Here is an 18813-nt window from a genome sequence, read left to right on the forward strand (position 1 = left end):
CAATGAATTATGCTTTTTTAAAACTTACAACTTGAAGGAGTGTAAGTTAAAGATATATATATATCTTCTATCTATCTATCTATCTATCTATCTATCTGTCTATCAGGTTTGACACACAAACACATTTAGAACCTTTTATATTTGTCCCCAAAATAGCCTGTTAACATTAGTATTAGTAATAATAGTATCGGAATAGAAAAACATAAATGACTTTAAAAGTTCTACAGTCTCCATAAATTTAAATACATTTAAAAGTTTAAAATCCAATGTCTTAAAAATCTGAACTCAAAAGTCTCTCTACTAAAGACTCCTGTAAAATCAAATAACTGTCCAATGCCTGAGTTCCACTTAGAATCTTCTGGGCTCCTCGTCCGCCTCCCCCCCCCCTCCCCTCCCCCTCCCCCCTCCTTCTCAAGCTTGGTTAGTTTCTGGCTTTAATGTCTGCAGCAGCGGATTGGCTTGTAGGTTTAGGCAGGGTGCACTCTCCCATTGCTGCTTGGTGGTCTCACCGCTATATTATCCTCTTCAAAATACGTGGCTTTTCTAATGCAGCTGGGCTGCCCTTTCACAAATAACCTCTCCGGGGCTCCTTTTCTTACTCCTTCAATCCTTGGCTTCACTTGCTTTTCTGGCTGCGCCTTCACGTGTCCTCTCCTGGCCGCTCCAGGTGCCAAACTTCAGCTCTCTATGATGATTTCATGCATTCAAAACCAGTACTCCCCAGGAGACCAAACTTGGTGCCTCTAGCAAAAATAAAAGTTTTACTTCATTCTAGCAGCTTCTCTGTGGTGGTCCTGAGGAAACACTTCCCAGAAGATGTCACCTCAGTGTTGCTGGTCTCTTCTTAATCAATCACCACTAATTTCTCAGCTCCAGCTGACCAGCATTAGTTGTGTCGGTAACACAAAGGTTTCACCGTAAGTAGTAGTACTGGTCTCTTAATTATGGCCAGCTCTTTAGCCTCAGCTGATCAGAACCACAAAGTAGAAATTCAAAGTAGAAAATGACTCTGATAGTCCTTCAACTTACCTTTGAATTTCCCAGGCCAAGCTTCGGCTATAGTGGCAAATGCCCATAGGATTTTCTGAAGGGAGAAGAGGCAGAAAAATCATGAGTTTAAAGCCAGCACAAAAGGGGGAAGGACATCCATTTTAAGCATTGTTCACAGAAGAGAATAGATTTGGAGAACCATTTTAATAAAGTCAAACTTAAATTTATATTGTGGTTTTTTTTTTTTTTTTTTTTTTTTTTTTTTTTAATTCTAGAAAAAACCCAAACTGATTAGTCTAAAGGAGTCTTCGATGGCAGATGCCAGCAAGCATGGTGTTGGGACTGAATCGTTATTTTTTGATAAGGTAAGTATTTGGTAACATTTGATGTTAATTGTTAAGGACAAATGACAATTGCATAAACAAAATGGCAATTGTTTTGTTTCAAAAGTGTCAACTGATAGGGTTGGGTTGGTTTTTTTGTTTTTGTCTTTTGCTTTTTAATTTAGTTCTTTGACTTTTGTTTGGGGAAAGAGTCTATATGTAACACAGGTCACCTTTGAACTCATTTTACTTAGCCTAGGCTGGCCTATAGTTTCTTTTTTTTTTTTTTTTTTTTCGGAGCTGGGGACCGAATCCAGGGCCTTGTGCTTGCTAGGCAAGCGCTCTACCACTGAGCTAAATCCCCAACCCCTGGCCTATAGTTTCTAATCCTTCTTTGGCCTCTTAAATGCTACTACATGTGTCCATCCATCCATTCTGTCTCTGTCTGTGTCTCTTTTTCTTTCTCCTTTTTTTCTTTAAAAGTTAGGATCTCACTATACAACCTTAGCTGGCCTGGGGCTTACTGTGTACAACAGGCTGACCTCAGATTCATAGAATTCTGCCTGCTTTTGCCTCTGTAGTGCGAGGCTTACAGGTGTCTGCATGCCCCGTGCTGTCTTTTACTGTGGCACTAGTCATGAAGGCCAGGGCTTTCAGCACATGAGGCATGTTCCCTTGCCGTGGAGCTTCGATGCTTTAGCTGCTCTGTGATGTAGTTGTTCCAACACATTCTACATGGAGTGGTGTTTTTTTAAGACAGGGTCTTCTAACTGCCCAGATTTGCCTCAGGTTTGCTCTAAAATCAGCAATTACTTTTAGCTACTATTAATTTTTTTCCAATAGGGCTGTAAACATAAACTGCTATGCCCAGTTTGAGAATTCTATTGGAAGGTTTTCAAAGATCTGTAGGTGTTTTTATGCAGTAGCTAGAGGTGAATTTTTGATAGCCACCATGAATGCTACTTGAGTTTTACTTTATGTCTATATCTGATTTTGTCCTTGGAGTCAAGTTGATGATTAGCAGGCAATTTCCACAGTGAAGTAGGCAGCGGTGGGCTTCTCACAGGACTCAAGTCTAAATTGGTCTGGTCATCGTTACCCTATCTTGTACCTCTGGGTGTTTGCAGAGAACAGATTATTTAATGGCTACGTTAGTAATAGCTCTGCCTGCCTCTGTGCCTCTAGGAGCTGTCCCGATAAAGGATAGTGTTGTCATTGTCGTCGTCGTCATCATCGTCGTCGTCGTCAGCTTAGCACATTTTTGTTACATGCACATAACTAAAAGTGTATGTAAATTTAAATTTAGTAGAAATAGTTATGGATAATACAGAATTTGTATGTCTTTATCATTTTGGTTGAGTTACTTGATTTGTTAGCCATCTCTCTACTTTTTCATAGGCTTAAAAGCTGATAACTAAAAATAACTGGCGTATAGTGCAGAAAGTGTAGTCTGTCAAAGATCGTACATCTGTGAGTTCCCAGTCTGGTATGTGTGGTGCCCCCTGCAGCATAGGAGGAGATAATCTGATCATACAGACTGGTGTGTTGATAAGTCTGGGCATGAAGGTGCACAGTGCTCATGATTGTCTTTTAGAACTAAAACTCCAGATTCATGTGCCTCGTTAGGTAGTTTTACTTTTCTGTAAGCTGTTAAACATTTTAAGATTTTGAGTTTTTAAGATGTTAGTTTTCAGTGCTATGAATAGGAAATAGCCTTTGCATATGCACAGGAAAGGCACAGTCTCTTTGTCGAACACCACTGACTGCTCAAGGCAGCTGGCCCTGGCACTTGCAGGGAATCTCCTGTTTCTGCCTCCTATCTTACTGTAGGTGTGCTGGAAGTGCAGATCAATCCCTCCTGCTTCTGGCTTTATGTGGGCCTTGGAAACCCCCACCCCTGACCTCAAACTTGCATGGAATGTGCTTTATTCATTGAACCATCTTTCAGTCCCTTGTTTGGGATGTGAGTGTGTATGTATGTGTGTTTGTACTACCTGTTCCTGTATATGTCAACATGCATGTTCATGTGTATGTGTGGAGGCCAGAGTCAGTTGGGCGTTGTCTCCTCTACCTTATTTTTTGAGACTAGGACTTGCTAAACCTAGACCTCCTTTATTGTCTACTGTCTCAGTGTTTTATTGCTGTGAAGAGACACAGTGACTAACACAACTCTTACAACGGCAACCATTTAGTTGGGGCTGGCTTACAGTTTCAGAGGTTCAGTACGTTCTCATCATTGTGGGAAGGATGGCATCGTCCAGGCAGACATGGTATTGAAGGAGCCTAGAGTTCTACGTCTTAATCCAAAGGCGCCAAGTAGGAGACTACTGTTTGACACTTGACAGCGCTTGAATATAAAAATTGCCTCAAAGCCCTGCAAAACTAAAGTGAATAGTAGAGTGACCTGTGTGTGCTGACACTCAGTCCACAGTTCCAGGGCCTTGCCAGCCGCTGCACATGCATTCCAATCCATTTTAGATTGTTTAGAGACAGGTTACAGTATTTTATTTTCTCCTTATAAGGTGATTTCTTTGGTCATATCTAAACAAAATAACATTAATTCCTTAGTAAATATTAAATGTACCCTACTGAAAAATAATCAAGGACCCTGCTTCTTTTTATAACTATTTTTCTTATGGTTGTTTCTGGAAGGTTCGAAAGGCTCTCCGGAGTGCAGAGGCCTATGAAAACTTCCTTCGCTGCCTTGTTATCTTTAACCAGGAGGTGATCTCTCGGGCCGAGCTTGTACAACTAGTCTCTCCTTTTCTGGGGTGAGTGAAGTGAAGAGTATGTCCCCTAGTACTTTATGCCCATGCAGCAATGGTAAGGGTGTGTCAGGTGACAAGTATCAGTGTCAGAAGGGCCTTCTTAAGCCTTGTAGTTTAACTTTTAGGTCAGGAAGGCAGCTGGGCGTGGTGGCTACACACTTTTAATACCAGCACTAGGGAGGCAGAAGCAAGTGAGTTTCAAACTGCCCACGCTAACTACATAAGAGACCCTATCGATGACCAGCTATGGTGCAGTGCTTATGGTCTCTTGGTTGTCTGATCAGCATTAGATCCGAGATTGGGGCTCTTAATTTGTCTTAATTTGACGTCCTGAGAATTAATGTGAACAGCGAAGCAATATTCTTGATCCTTTTACCATCTTGTTGGAGAGCATTCTATAAGGAAAATGGAACCTAATTGGTTAGGGATGCTTCTCAGGTAGGAAACGGTTGTCTCTGGAATTTGTCTTTGGTATTGGAGTTGTGATCTAATGATGAATTGTAATGTTGTTTCTCACAATAACTATGTCCTGCCTGGCATTGCTTACCAGCTTTTGGTTTGGTTCTTCAGGAAATTCCCTGAATTGTTTAATTGGTTTAAAAACTTTTTGGGCTATAAGGAGTCTGTGCATCTGGAAAGCTTTCCAAAGGAGCGCGCCACAGAGGGCATTGCCATGGAGATAGACTACGCCTCTTGTAAACGGCTGGGCTCCAGCTACCGGGCCCTGCCGAAAAGTTACCAGCAACCCAAGTGTACAGGGCGGACTCCTCTGTGTAAGGAGGTGAGTTGCCCGTCTTGACTCTTCAGCTTCTTCAATGAGGGTGGTGGTCATGTCAGGGTCAGACTCTTTAAAGTTTTAATTCATTTATTTGATAAGAATATATGCGTGTAAGCCATGGTCTGCTGTGGAGATCAGAGACAACTTGTCAGAGTACCTTTTCCTCTGCTACTGTATGTGTTCCCAGGATCAACCTCAGTTGGTTTGGTTTAATGGCAAGTGCCCTTATGTGCTGAACCCTCTTTATTTATTTACATACGAATTTATATATGAACTGTGAAATCATGAACCTTCTCTTTTTTCCCAAAAGAATACTTGTATTCAGAACTTTCACTATTACAGTGTTACTGTTGCTGTGATGACCACATGAACAATGCAGCTCGGGGAGAAAACTATTTCCCTTAAACTTCATCACTGTTCATCAGTCCAGGATATTTGAGTCAGGGCAGGAACTCAGATAGGAGGGTCTGAAGCAGAGGCAGTGGAAGAGTGCTGCTTACTGGCTTGCTCCTCATGGCTTGCTCAGCCTGCTTTCTTTAGAACCTAAGACCACCAGTCCATGAATGCACCACCTACAATGGGCTAGGCCCTTCTTTGCAATTACTAATCAGGAAAGTGCTCTGTTGTTGAATCTTCTGTAGGATTTTGCCAGTTCATGTAATTTCCTTTTAGATAACTCTAGCTTGTGTCAAGTTGATATAAAACTCGCCAGGATATTTACCAAATTTAAAGTTCGTGGACTAATGCTAGCTGTTTTTTCCCCTCTTTGGATTTATTTTTTTTATTGAGAATGTTTAATTATCAATAAGTTTTTACAGGCTTTTCTGCCTTCTCTTTTTTTTTAACCTGAAGGTTTTAAATGATACCTGGGTTTCCTTCCCCTCTTGGTCTGAAGACTCCACTTTCGTTAGTTCTAAGAAGACTCAGTATGAAGAACATATTTACCGTTGTGAAGATGAACGATTTGAGGTATCTTTTGTCCTTTGAGGTTTGGGGGACTAGGAAGATATAGGAAGGGGTGTTTAAATACTGTGTGTGAGTTAGCTTTTAAAAAAATAAAATGAGAGGAGACAGCTGACCGTGGGAGTGCATTCCTGGAAAACTTAGATTAGAAAGGTTGTAGCTGGGATGGGAAGATGGAGAATGGGAGAGTCAGCTGGGACAGGTCCCCTGTTTGTTGTACAAAGGGACTACTGAAACTCGGCTCAAAATATCCATTGTTCAGATGACAGTTACTAATAAATACCACACCAGAAGGGAAAGGATCTTAGTTTGCATGTATCTAACTTAGTATATTCATTACACTGACTAGTTCCCTTCCTTCAGATAGCTGGGAGAGCTTTTATACCCGTTTAACACTGCCTGCACTCCTTCTTCAGAAGGCTGGTACATTGTCCCCACTGGCTGGCAGTTACTGTCTTTCCCCGTCCTAGTTATATTTCTATCACTGATAAGTTGCCAGGACTAAGACAAGTTCTAAAAGAGTTTAACTTGGCTTACAGTTTCAGAAGGTGAGTCCATGATGGTGGAAGGAAGGAACAGCTGATAGTTCACATTTTGATCTATAATTAGGAGGCAGAATGAGACAGGCAATGAGAATCGCTAGTCTTTGAGAATCACCCTAGTGATGCACCTCCAACAAAACCATACCTCTTTATCCTTCCCAGATAGTTTCACTAACTAGGGACTAAGTATTCAAACATGTGCTTGGGACTATTATCATTCAAACCACCACCACCTCTGTAGAATTAGTTGGCTGGTCAGTCATTACAGCAAACTAATTTGCAGTTAAGTTTTAGTTTCTACAGATAGTTTTATGAAGCAGTTTCTCTGTGCGTCTTTGGCTTCCTGGAACTCCGTAGACCAGACTAACCTTGGACTGAGAGATCCACCTGCCTCTACCTCCTAAGTGCTGGGATTAAAGCACTTTTCTCCGCCACTTCTCTGGGCTTCTATGGGAAGATTTTAATCAAGCTGAAGAACATATTTTTAGCTGAGGGCAGTTTAGAGTACCTATAATCCCTTGGGAGGGAAGACAGAAGGATTTAAGAATTCATGGTCATCTTTATTTGCATAGACAGTTGGTCACCTGCTTGGGGTACATGCTACCCTCTCTCAAAAGGAAAAGGTAATCACTGAGATTACATTGGACATGAAGCAGTAATTCAGTATTTAGTATCTTTTAGGCATTTTTACATTAATATCCCCAAACCCTTTACTCTCATCTCTTGTTTTAGATTTATATAATTTCAGAAAAGTTCATAAAGACGATATGGTGTCTTATATTTCAATCGCAGCCTTTAGGTGGCAGAGGGAAGAACTTGTCACAAATTGAAGGGTGGTCTGATCTACATATCAAGACCTTGTCTCAGAATGAGCAAAGGTGCAAGGAAAGGTGTCAGTATGATAGTTCCCCCTTTGGTCAGTCCCACAGGCCTATAGTCAGCCGTGTGATAGTGTTGGGAACGACTAATCAGTTTATGTAGCATATCAGTCTTAAACTTTTATGAATTATGTATATTATGACATTTTTGCCAGAAAATAACCTTATGATAGTTGTAAGTGTCCTTATTCATATTTTACTGGTAAGAGAACCTTACATACCTTGTATGGGAACCACAACTCTTAATTGGGAGGAATTTGACACCCTCCGTATTCGCTCAGCTCTGCTGTGTTCTGGTGTCAGGCCTCACCACCTTCTTTTGTTGTTCTTTTGTTTTAAGCTTGATGTGGTTCTCGAGACCAATCTTGCAACAATCCGGGTTCTAGAAGCAATACAGAAAAAACTTTCCCGCTTGTCTGCTGAGGAACAAGCCAAATTTCGCTTAGATAATACTCTTGGAGGCACGTCTGAAGTCATCCATCGAAAAGCACTCCAGAGGATATATGCTGACAAAGCAGCGGATATCATTGATGGCCTGAGGAAGAATCCCTCCATTGCTGTTCCCATTGTCCTTAAAAGGTATGTATCTTCCGGCTTTTGTGTGCTGTATGATAGGTTCAGTGCCCCATTAACTAGGGCTCTAGTTTATTTACCTGGTTATCTAATTAGAATTCCAGTTCTCTCCCTTCTCAGTAGCTCAACAGTAGGGACAGAGTAGAGTGGTAGAACATACATTAGGAGTTTTGTGGAACAAATGGAACAAATGGTGACAGGTGAGGTTGAAGGGCTAGAGGCGTAGCTCGGTGGCAGAGTGCTTGCCTATCATGCATAAGTCCCTGAGTTCATACAGAGAGAGGACTTGCTAAGTGTGCAATAGAATGCTGTACATTGCAGGGTTGGGTTTTGTTTCTGTTGGTGGAGAGATCAAACTTAGGACCGTTTTTATAACATGCTTGATAGGCAAATGCTTTACCATATCTCAAACTGCAGGGATTATGATGTGTATATATGATGGAGCATTATGGGTGTGTGTGTGTGTGTGTGTGTGTGTGTGTGTGTGTGTGTGTGTGTTTCGAATAAGGACCACTATATTGCTCAGAATGACTATGAACCTGCAGTCCTCCTCCCTCACCAAATGCCCTCTCTAGCATACTTTGCATTTCCATGAGCACGGTAAACATTCTGAGTCACGACAAAGAAGTAAGCTGCTTTCGTTAGTCAAGGACAACTAGTTTTTCAGAATACTCACCAAAACCAAATGTGGTCCATGCTTATAGTCCTCACACTAGGGAGACAGACTCAGGAAGAGTGCTGTAAGTTTGATAGTTGCCTGGCCTGTATCATGAATTCTAAGTCATCCAAGTTTCAAAGTAAGGCCTTGCCTCAAAAGTTTCATGCTCCCTCATAAAAACCCCATTGATGATACCACTCACTTTCCAAATATTCATGGCAACCGAATTTGATTTCTTTACCTGTAACGTCAGCAGAATTGCTATAGATTTGGGATTAGTGTGGTCTATATCCATTTTCCTTGTATCAAAAAGAAAAGAAAAAAAGAAAAGGTAAGCCCCCTTAAGAAAAAAACCCACTTTAGATAATATCAGAGATGTTATCTGAAGCACCAACAGTCTTGACAACCCAGCTGTCATCAAATAAACTAGTCTGGCACATTCCTGTATTTAACCCTCTCAGCTCCCACGTGCTGTTCCATGTGTCCCTTTCACCTGCTAGGTTGAAGATGAAGGAGGAAGAGTGGCGGGAAGCTCAGAGAGGCTTCAACAAGGTCTGGCGAGAGCAGAATGAGAAGTACTACTTGAAGTCTTTGGATCACCAGGGCATCAACTTCAAACAGAATGACACTAAGGTCTTGAGGTCTAAGAGCTTACTCAATGAGATCGAGAGCATCTATGATGAGGTGAGCTGGCTGACTGGACAGCTCTCAGCTCTGCTTTTTCATGTTCAGCCTTGCTTTGACTCCTACGGTTAACTGAGAGCTGCTGGTTCTTGTGTCGTAGCCTACCATCTTAAACCTAATACTGTTAGACTCAGTTCTTCCTCTGGTTTCCCAGTTTATCATTCTGCTTTCCATGCACACTTCTTCTAACATCCCATCTACCTCACAATGGTAGTAACCCTGTTACTCTGCTCATTTACTAGGAGTATAGATGGCACTTGGAGCAAAGACTCAGAGAGATAAATGTGAAATTGATCTTGCTTTTTGTGACCTGCCTTAGGAGGTAGGAAGCATAAGTGCTATCAGGCTTTCAAAAAGTGGCCCGGGGGGTTGGGGATTTAGCTCGGGGGTAGAGCGCTTGCCTAGCAAGCGCAAGGCCCGGGGTTCGATCCCCAACTCCGAAAAAAAAAAAAAAAAAAAAAGTGGCCCAGAGTTTTAAAGAGTAAAAATAGTAAGTGAACTTTTATAAACACTTGTTTATCTTCGACAATGTTGTAACTTTTACATGACAAATTCTACCCTAATATTTTAAGTGCTAATCTAGTATTTTAAAGGTAATTCTCTTAAATCTTCAATATATAGAAGATACTAATTCTTTTATATCAAGCCAATTTGTCCATAGTTATTATTTGAAAGAGAGACAAATTATTGTTAAGGTTAATTCTTGTATTTCAGATTAGGTAGTCACTGAAAATGTCTCTGTCTAAGCCCAAACTGACCTAGAATCTTGTACTCTTCCTGGCTTAGTCTCCCAATGGATGGAACTGTAGATAGGTGCCACAATGCCTAAATTGCATTTTGGTTAATAATAAAATATGCTGCTAGTGTAGTCTTTGTTTGTTTTGAGACAGGGTTTCTCTGTGAATCCCTGCCTGTTATGGAACTTGCTCTGTACACCAGGTTGGCCCTGAACTCATTGGTCTGCTGGCCTCTGACTCCTGAGTACTAGGTTTAAAGGCATCTGCCACCGCTACTCGGCATTACTGGTATAGTATTGTAGGTTTGTTGTTGCTATATACATGTCACACAATGCTTTTATGTCTGTCCCATCAGAGGCAAGAGCAGGCTACAGAAGAGAATGCTGGTGTACCTGTTGGCCCACACCTCTCTCTTGCCTATGAAGACAAACAGATACTAGAAGATGCTGCTGCTCTGATTATCCATCATGTGAAGAGGCAAACAGGAATTCAGAAAGAGGACAAATACAAAATCAAGCAAATCATGCATCATTTCATTCCTGATCTGCTGTTTGCTCAGAGAGGGGATCTCTCAGATGTGGAAGAAGAAGAGGAGGAAGAAATGGATGTGGATGAAGCTACAGGGGCACCTAAGAAGCACAATGGTGTTGGGGGCAGCCCCCCAAAGTCCAAGTTGTTATTTAGTAACACAGCAGCTCAAAAGTTAAGAGGGATGGATGAAGTGTACAACCTCTTCTATGTCAATAACAATTGGTATATCTTTATGCGGCTGCATCAAATTCTCTGCTTAAGGCTGCTACGGATTTGTTCCCAAGCTGAGCGGCAAATTGAAGAAGAAAACAGAGAGAGAGAATGGGAACGGGAGGTGCTAGGCATAAAGAGAGACAAGAGTGATAGTCCTGCCATACAGCTGCGTCTCAAAGAACCTAGTAAGTGCTTAGACTGTCAGCTTTCATAATACCCATGAGCTGGATGGCTGGCTTCAAGGCTGCCTTAAACACGATGTGCACTTAGGCCTTAGATTGAAACTAGGGTTCATATCTTACCTCTGCAACTTAACTGGTTGTGTGACCTTCCTTAAACCTAAGAACCCATGAATAAACCAATAAAATGGAGGCAGTAATTGTCACTTTATGGGGTTGCTTGAGGGCTTAAGGAAGATGCAAACATGACACCTTGTATGGTATCCAGTTTATGGTCACACGAGGTGCTTAGTTAGCACTGTGGACACATGAGGGATGTGGGATTCATTGGCTAGGTTAATGAGCAATGTTCAGATGAGAAAGAAATGTCATAGTTCGGGGGTTGGGGATTTAGCTCAGTGGCAGAGCGCTTGCCTAGCGAGCGCAAGGCCCTGGGTTCGGTCCCCAGCTCCAAAAAAAAAAAGAACCAAAAAAAAACAAAACAAAAAAAAAAAAAAAAAAGAAATGTCATAGTTCATTCTCTTTCATAACAACATAGAAATTCCTTGTTATGTTTATGACAAATGCAGAATCTTCTCAGATGTGTATTAGCTTCTTCTTAATAGGCTTCATGGTTCATTCCTGACATTTCTGAAGAGAACTTGGGACTCACAATGGTTTGAAGCAAGGCAAAGGGATAGACAGGGTTCAAGGAAAGGAAAGCTCAAGGGCTCATTAAGTGAGCCATCTTGTGCTCTGTGCTGTGTTATGCTCCCTCCTTGTAGATAATGGCTTCATTCTGAAGTTTGGTACTTAACCTGTGAGCCAGACACTTCGCTTTTTGCTCCTCACTAAGTAGTAAATAGCTGTTGCAGGAGTACTGTGTATAACCTTGGTTTCTTATCTGTTGAACTAATGGCACCAGGAGTCTATCTGAAAAGCCTTTATCTGTATTAGTCCTAGCTTGAAAGAATCAAGTAGCAATGACATACAGATGTAGGCTTGATCACTGTCTTAACCTGGACTACACTGAAGCAGCTTGTTCTTGAGTGGCAGTGCCAGCTTCGTGCAGTCATAGTTTGTGGCTACAACTCTGTGGTTCAGACTTCTCCATCCTTGTGTATTTAAAAGGCTAGCTCCTGCTTCATGGCTTAGACAAAGTGACGTACTGTGACACAGCTCAAACCAGTAGCTTGCTTTAAACAGTGACTGTTCGTTTTTACCTACTTATAAGACCCACTCCATTTACAGTGATCAATAAATGTTCCTTTTGTAATTGACATTTTTGATCAAATTTTTGTCAAAGTGCAACCGATATGCAAAAAGCCACACAAATGAGAATTTGTGTTTGTGTGGGGTGCTCGTGCCTTATGCGCAGGGAGGCTAGCAGAAGGCACGGAGGGTCTGCTGGTATTATATGCCTTTCTCCTTGAGACAGGATCCTACTGAACCCAGCGCTAGGTTGCTGGTGAGTAGACCCTAATGGCCCTCCTCTTTCTGCCGACCTCCACAGTGCCAAGGTTATAGGTAGCAGCCGCCAGGCTTTAACGTGCTAAGTACAGGCTGGGGCCCTGTACTTAGATAGCAAGTGCTCCTATCCACTGAACTATCTCCCCTGCCCCACAAGTAGAATTTTATGGCTCTAAATATTTCTATGATGAGCATACTTTAGTCAAAAAAGGAGATCAAGAAAATAAAGCCAAGCCCCAGTAGCCTCCTTATTCTACTGTTTTGGTTTCCAGACTTAGAAATGAAATTTTTTGGTATTTAGAGTGGGTCTCCTGCTATAAAATGGTCACTATCCCAGAACTTGTTTTATAGTCTAAGCTGGCTCAGCAATCCCTAGCCTTAGTAACCTCCCTTTGAAGTTGAGGTAGTTTTGAACTCTGCATCAATGGGTACGATTTCAGTTAGCTCAGAAAACACCATTCCTTCCTAGTGGCTCTGTCCTTTTACTAATAAGATTCACTCCAACTACCGGTGGAAGTGCTTCATGTGCAGCAAATAAAAATCATGTAATGTAATTAGTGGAGTACAGTGTTGCAAATCTATCTTAAACAAAGGAACTGTGATACATTCAGATTAGTCTATTGTTCATAGATGGGTTAATTCAAATCACTTCTGTAGCCAAGAGTTCCAGGTGTAGTAGTGTCCACCTGTGCCTGTCTTCTCTCCTCTATTCTTTATTCTTCATTGAAGTCAATTTATGAGCAAGTGTCCCGTTTGTGAAATGGTTTTGTGTAGGTGAAGGAGCCAGCAACTTGAAGGACCCTCTTAGGTAGGATATTTTGCTCTTGGGCATAGAACTCAGCAGTGCTCAAAGTGTCTTTGGCATAGTCAGTCTGTTCTAGAAGCCTCTGTTAGACGTTGCAGAGTCACTGTTAGTGGACAGTGCTGGTGATTTATATTTGGCCTCCTATCAGATGTCGTCTCTGAAGTGGGTTGAGTTGAACATGTTTTGCATATCTGGTGTTTTGTCCTTCAGATGGTATATAGGCCAGCTGTGGGATTCTGCTTTCCCTGTCCTTGAGCTTGTCTTAGCAGACAAGGTCTTACCTGTCTGATCTTTCCTGTAGTGGATGTGGATGTAGAAGATTATTACCCAGCTTTCCTGGACATGGTGCGGAGCCTGCTTGATGGCAACATAGACTCATCACAATATGAAGATTCACTGAGAGAAATGTTCACCATCCATGCCTACATTGCCTTTACTATGGACAAATTAATCCAGAGCATCGTCAGACAGGTGAGAGGGTGTGTCGGAGGCCAGGGCTGTCGAGGGAAAGTGTTCTGAGCTAAAAGTGACAAAGAAAAGCAAGACTTGTATGGGAAAAGGGAAAGCAGTTTAACCATGTATCAGTGTTTATAAAGCAGTGAAGTGGAAACCACCAAGTTAACATGAAGTCGGAGACAATAACAAACATCTCTTTACCCCTTTGATGCACTGACGGCAGACCAAAGCAATGGTTCTAGCCGAGTCTTAGTGAATCATTATATGTATTGGGGTCACGTAAGGAACATGACCAACCCAGAGTCAGTGCATCCTTGAAAAGCCCACCATACACAAAGTCTGAATCCTTGAAGCTCCTGCACAGCCAAAGGGCAGCTTGACCTATGGGAGAATGTGTTTTCCCCAGAATTATTTCTGCTTTTATAAGAGGATCAGAAATTCAAGTTCATCCTCAGCTACATTCTATGCCAGCCCCTGTGGGGATGGGGATGGGGGGTGGATTTTAAGTTTCAGGAGCTTTCTGAATTTTGTTTCCTTTATTTCCTGAACTCTGTACATTTTGTTTACTTTATGAGTCTGGTGTTCCTGTTCAGAGGGAATAGCTTTCTTTTCCTGTTTACAGAGCTTGACTCTACCAGCTCTGGAATTGGCTCTTAGGTTCTCACTGTGCCCTTGCAGGAGTGAGTGTGACCCTCCTCAGAGCCTGTCCTAATAGCCACTTGTATAGAACACAGCTTTATTTTTCTGAGAAGGGCACATAGGTGCAGCATAGCCTTTTCCATAGGTGATGGTGATAATTTGCCTCATTTACTATTAGAAGTCCTTTACAGCGCTCTGTGCACCTCATTTATCTGAGACTCCGTGCTGGATTTGTGGTTCTTATGTGAAGTTGTTTGTAACAGGGTCTCACTATGTAGCACTGGCTGACTGAACTAGTCTTGTTTGTCTCTTCCTGAGTACTGAGATTATAGGTGTGAACTACAACACCCAGCCAATGTGATGCTTCTAACCGAGTTGTCCTTGTGACAGGGAGCTTGTCCCAAGTTTTCTGCTGCATTATAGGCTCCATACTGCTGAGACTCTAAACTCCCCTAGGGGATCAGTCTTAGCTACATGACTTCTTTGAGCTAAAATCATAGAAAAGGCCAATTCTCTCCTGGAATCCATACTGCTATTATAGAAGGAAAGATTTAGTGGTCTCTTGAGGAAGATACTGCATCTTGCAAAGAACCCTTGCTTTTTCCTTGGCTTTGGAAGAGTACATGCCTGTGTCTGCCCACAGAATCTAGTCAGAATTGGTGAAGAAAGCTACATGTAACTGACTCCTGGTTCTCACTGCAGGTTGTTAGTGAGACAACTCTGAAGGATGTAAAGCTACTAGGCCTTCCCATAGAGATGTGACAGTGACTCTTATAATTTGAGGGACAGATACCTACTGAGTCCCTAAATGGCTACAGTTAGGAACATAAAAGAAAGCCAATAAAATAAAATTTTCATAAGCCCTGTGTTATTTTTAAATAGATAATTGATTGACTTAGAAGAATCTGGTTATAAATTTATGTTGATAACACTGTCGACATAGGTTTTAAAACTGGAAAGTAGGAGTGGCCTCCGAAAGCCCACAGCCACAGGGTTTTAAGACATTTTCATACTTTTAATTTTAACTCTTCAGTGAGCTCTGTCTGACTTATGTTTTCTTTCTAGTTGGTGGTTCCCTGCTGTTCAGTTCTGGTTAAACAAGTTTCAAGGGCAAGCCATACATTTATCTTAGGGTTTTCAGGCTTGGGCTTTATTTAGCTCAATTAGTAGCATTAATTGTCAAGCATGACAAAGCCCTGGGTTGAGTTTTCAGCACCCCATAAAATGGGTGTGGCAGCATTCACCTCAGCATTTGGAGGAGGAGGCTGGAGGACCAAAATTTGAAGGCCATCCTCAGCTACATAGGAAGTTCAAGGGCAGTTCCTAATACATAAGATCTTTTCTCAAAAACAAGGAGAGATAATTCTAAGTAGGCAGTCTCAGACATCTTAGTTACAGAGCCATGATATGATGTCATCCTGTGAGACCTTGACTAGGGACGCTTCCCTTCATCCCAAGCATCTCTATTCTAGTGCTTCTCTCCAGACAGACAGATGAACGCTCAGCATATGCTTCTGGCTTCTCCATCCTTCTGGAGATTTGAGCACCTTTGGGTTTGGTATCACCTAGCTTTTCCGTGCAAGTGCTCCTCTGTTTAACAACAACAACAACAAAAATCTTGCAAAAATCATACCTATGTTATTTCTGGTTACCTGGTGAAAGACTTAATGTGTGATTGTAGGTAGCCCCCCAGTTGTCTCTGGGTTTGTAGTGCTGCCATTTCCAAAGATTCTGAGAGAGGCAGATACCTAAAAGGATGTGACTAGAGAGTCAGTAGAACATAGTCTACCTTAACCTGAGCTCTACAAGGGGAGACTTCATGGTGCAGAGAACTCATGTCTTGGCTAGACTCTTTGACCTCTTTCCCCTTTCTCCCTCACTTAAAACTTTTTGACGCTTCACTGTGTTATCAAATCATAATCATAAGCAGCCTTATTTTAATGGTGTTGTCTAAGTCTTTACTTCACAAAGACTGTTTCTTTCTAAAAATGGAATGGCTTAGTAGCTATGACATGAGAGTAGCTAAGTAAAATTGATGGATCAGTATTGGACTTTAATTTTTTTGCTTCTCTATATTTTAGGGACCTGTTGGTTTGGTATTAGGCACTGAATTTAAGACTTTGTGCTTGCTAGGCAAACCCTCTGCCACATTACCGACTTTTGAGTTTTCATGTGCTATATGTGTATATGGAAATCAGAACAGCTTGTGAAAATGGGTTCTCTTTCCACCATGTGGATCTTAGGGGTTAAACTGAGGTCATCAGGCTTGAGATCAATCAGCTTTACCCTCTGAGTCATCTCTTAGGAGACTTTTAATTTCACAGTAAGAATGGTGAGGAAAATCAAAACACATAGTGGTGTGGGAATGGGGTTGTTACCTGTTGTGACATATGCTATGGCCTGAGTTTGCCCCAGCAGCCTATGCAGAAAAGGTTCAGCTTGTATCCTCCCCTCAACAAAAAAATAAGGTTAACAGTTTCAAATACATTCACCTTCTATTGAAAATGAACGGTTGAGGCCAAGGATATAACTTTACATGGTTCTGGGTTTCATATAACTCAGCCTTGGGAAAAAAAACTAAAGAATTAGAATGTACAATTTGAGGACTACGTTTGTGCCACATAGACTAATCAGTGGCCTGCTGTGAGAATGCTACCCTGGTTCAGGAGCTTGACCTTGAGGCCTGTCCTGCTCTTTAGTTGAACTAGTGGGGCAGGTGATGCTGCACTGGTTATTGTTTGTTTTTCGAGACAGGGTCTATGTATAGCCTTAGGTGTTCTGGAACTCACTACATAGACCAGCCCAGTCTTGAGTGAGCTCAATGATTGACTGCCTCTGCTGGGATTAAAGGTCTGGGCCATCATTCCTGGTTTATGCTACAACTTTTAAGTTTAGGAATCCTAGGTGTGGGCCTGGAAAGAAGCTCAGTAGTTAGGAACACTTGTTATTCGTGCCAGCACCCACATGGGGGTTCATATCCTCCTGTAACTCTGGTTCCAGGGAAACTAGTGTTCTCTTCTGGTCTCTGGGAACCAGACATAATATAGCTGACACACCACAGGCTTACACACCCAAAGCATATAAAGAAAAATAACAAATATTTATTTAAAAATAAAATCACATGGATCTTGTTTTCAGAGTTCTCTGAGGCACCTGTCTTCAAGCCAAGTCTCAAAAATTTTAATGTCCTAATGCAAAAAATTTTCTTACAATAGGATATCCCTCCATTCCAGCACGTTTTCCAGAGTAATTACAGATTCGACAAGAAGTGTGAAAACAAAATTGTAACCACTTTAAAAATACGTGAAGGAGGGGCACAGACCATGGAACCTGGCATGGTGGTACATACCTACAATCCCAGTATTTAGGGGGTAGAAGCAGGAAGATTAGCAGTTCAAGTTTATCCTTAGCTACATACTAAATTTGAGGCCAGCCTAGTCTACATTAGATCCTGTCACAAAACAAAAGCCAGTCAACTGCAAAATATTTTAAGATACTTAGAAGGCATTTTATTTGTTTTGCTAAGAAGCATGAGCAGGAAAAATTATATCACTGAGACTTGGTTTTGCTTTTAAGTGTGAGTTTTATGAGGTGTGAATAAAGGCAGGAGATCCTAACTCAGCTACTTTCCATGAAAATGATAGTGCTTAACTTTTTAAATTAAAAAAAAAAGTTTTTAAGCTTTCCCAGCTCACTGGCTGGCCTGTGCTCTGTCCCAGCTGCAGCATATTGTCAGCGACGAGGTCTGTGTGCAGGTTACTGACCTTTACTTGGCGGAAAACAACAACGGAGCCACTGGAGGCCAGCTGAGCAGTCAGACATCGAGGAGCCTTCTGGAGTCGACATACCAGCGGAAAGCAGAGCAGCTCATGTCGGACGAGAATTGCTTTAAGGTGAGAGTCGCTCAGCCAATCACGAACCTCTCAGTGCTGCTGCTGCTGCTGCTGCTGCTGCTGCTGTTCACGTGTGTTTTCAGTACATGTTTGAGTGTGTGTGCACGTGGAGGTCAGAGAACACTTTGTAATGGTCTGCTTCATTCAGGAGGTATATACACCATGGGGGTCTGTTCTCCTAGTCCCCTCACTGTTTTTTTGGCTTGAGTGGGCTGATTGTCTTTCCAGCTCTGTGATTATGAGCCAGAGTTTTACTAGGAATCGAATCCAGTCCCCAGGCTTCTTTGGCAGCGAGCACTTTACCAACCAACCTGTCTGCCCAGTTAGTTACCTTTATTACATTTTAAGAAAATAAACAAAAAACAAACTTTCTTACATTCTCAGCTTTTAATAAAACAATGCTTTGTAAACATTTTCTTAAAAAATGTTTATATGTAAAATATGTGATCATTGTTAAAAGCATAGTAAAGTGAGGGCACAAATAAAGAAAAACCATTTAGAGGTTTTTTTTTGTTGTTTTTGTTTTTTGTTCTTTTAGAAATAAACACATAATATTTCTAGGCTTTGGATGTACATTTTATTTTATGTGTATGAGTGTTTGCCTGCATGTATGTGTGTGCACTGTGTGTGTGCCTGGGTCTCCCTGAGGTCAGGAGGTGGCATTGGATCCTCTGGAACTGGATCCATGGATGGCCATTGGGTCCTGTGCAAGAGCAGCAGATGTTCCCAACCTCTGAGTAGTCGCTTTAGCCCC

At 41.7% G+C, this 18813-nt stretch overlaps 1 protein-coding gene across 6 annotated transcripts in view; it reads left to right on the forward strand.

The window, feature by feature from the left end:
* The window catches only part of Sin3a (SIN3 transcription regulator family member A), a 54625-nt gene that overhangs the window by 23957 nt on the left and 11855 nt on the right, over window positions 1–18813 (forward strand). For all 6 annotated transcript variants that reach the window (XM_032909907.1, XM_032909909.1, XM_032909904.1 and 3 more), the window contains 9 exons: window positions 1266–1355; window positions 3966–4084; window positions 4652–4862; window positions 5712–5828; window positions 7583–7821; window positions 8974–9157; window positions 10250–10823; window positions 13373–13542; window positions 17886–18059. In XM_032909907.1, the coding sequence (XP_032765798.1) occupies window positions 1266–1355; window positions 3966–4084; window positions 4652–4862; window positions 5712–5828; window positions 7583–7821; window positions 8974–9157; window positions 10250–10823; window positions 13373–13542; window positions 17886–18059 (1878 nt within the window). The remainder of the gene's footprint in view (window positions 1–1265; window positions 1356–3965; window positions 4085–4651; window positions 4863–5711; window positions 5829–7582; window positions 7822–8973; window positions 9158–10249; window positions 10824–13372; window positions 13543–17885; window positions 18060–18813) is intronic.

This window comes from Rattus rattus, chromosome 8 (genome assembly GCF_011064425.1).
Source record: "Rattus rattus isolate New Zealand chromosome 8, Rrattus_CSIRO_v1, whole genome shotgun sequence".
Classification (NCBI taxonomy): domain Eukaryota; kingdom Metazoa; phylum Chordata; class Mammalia; order Rodentia; family Muridae; genus Rattus; species Rattus rattus.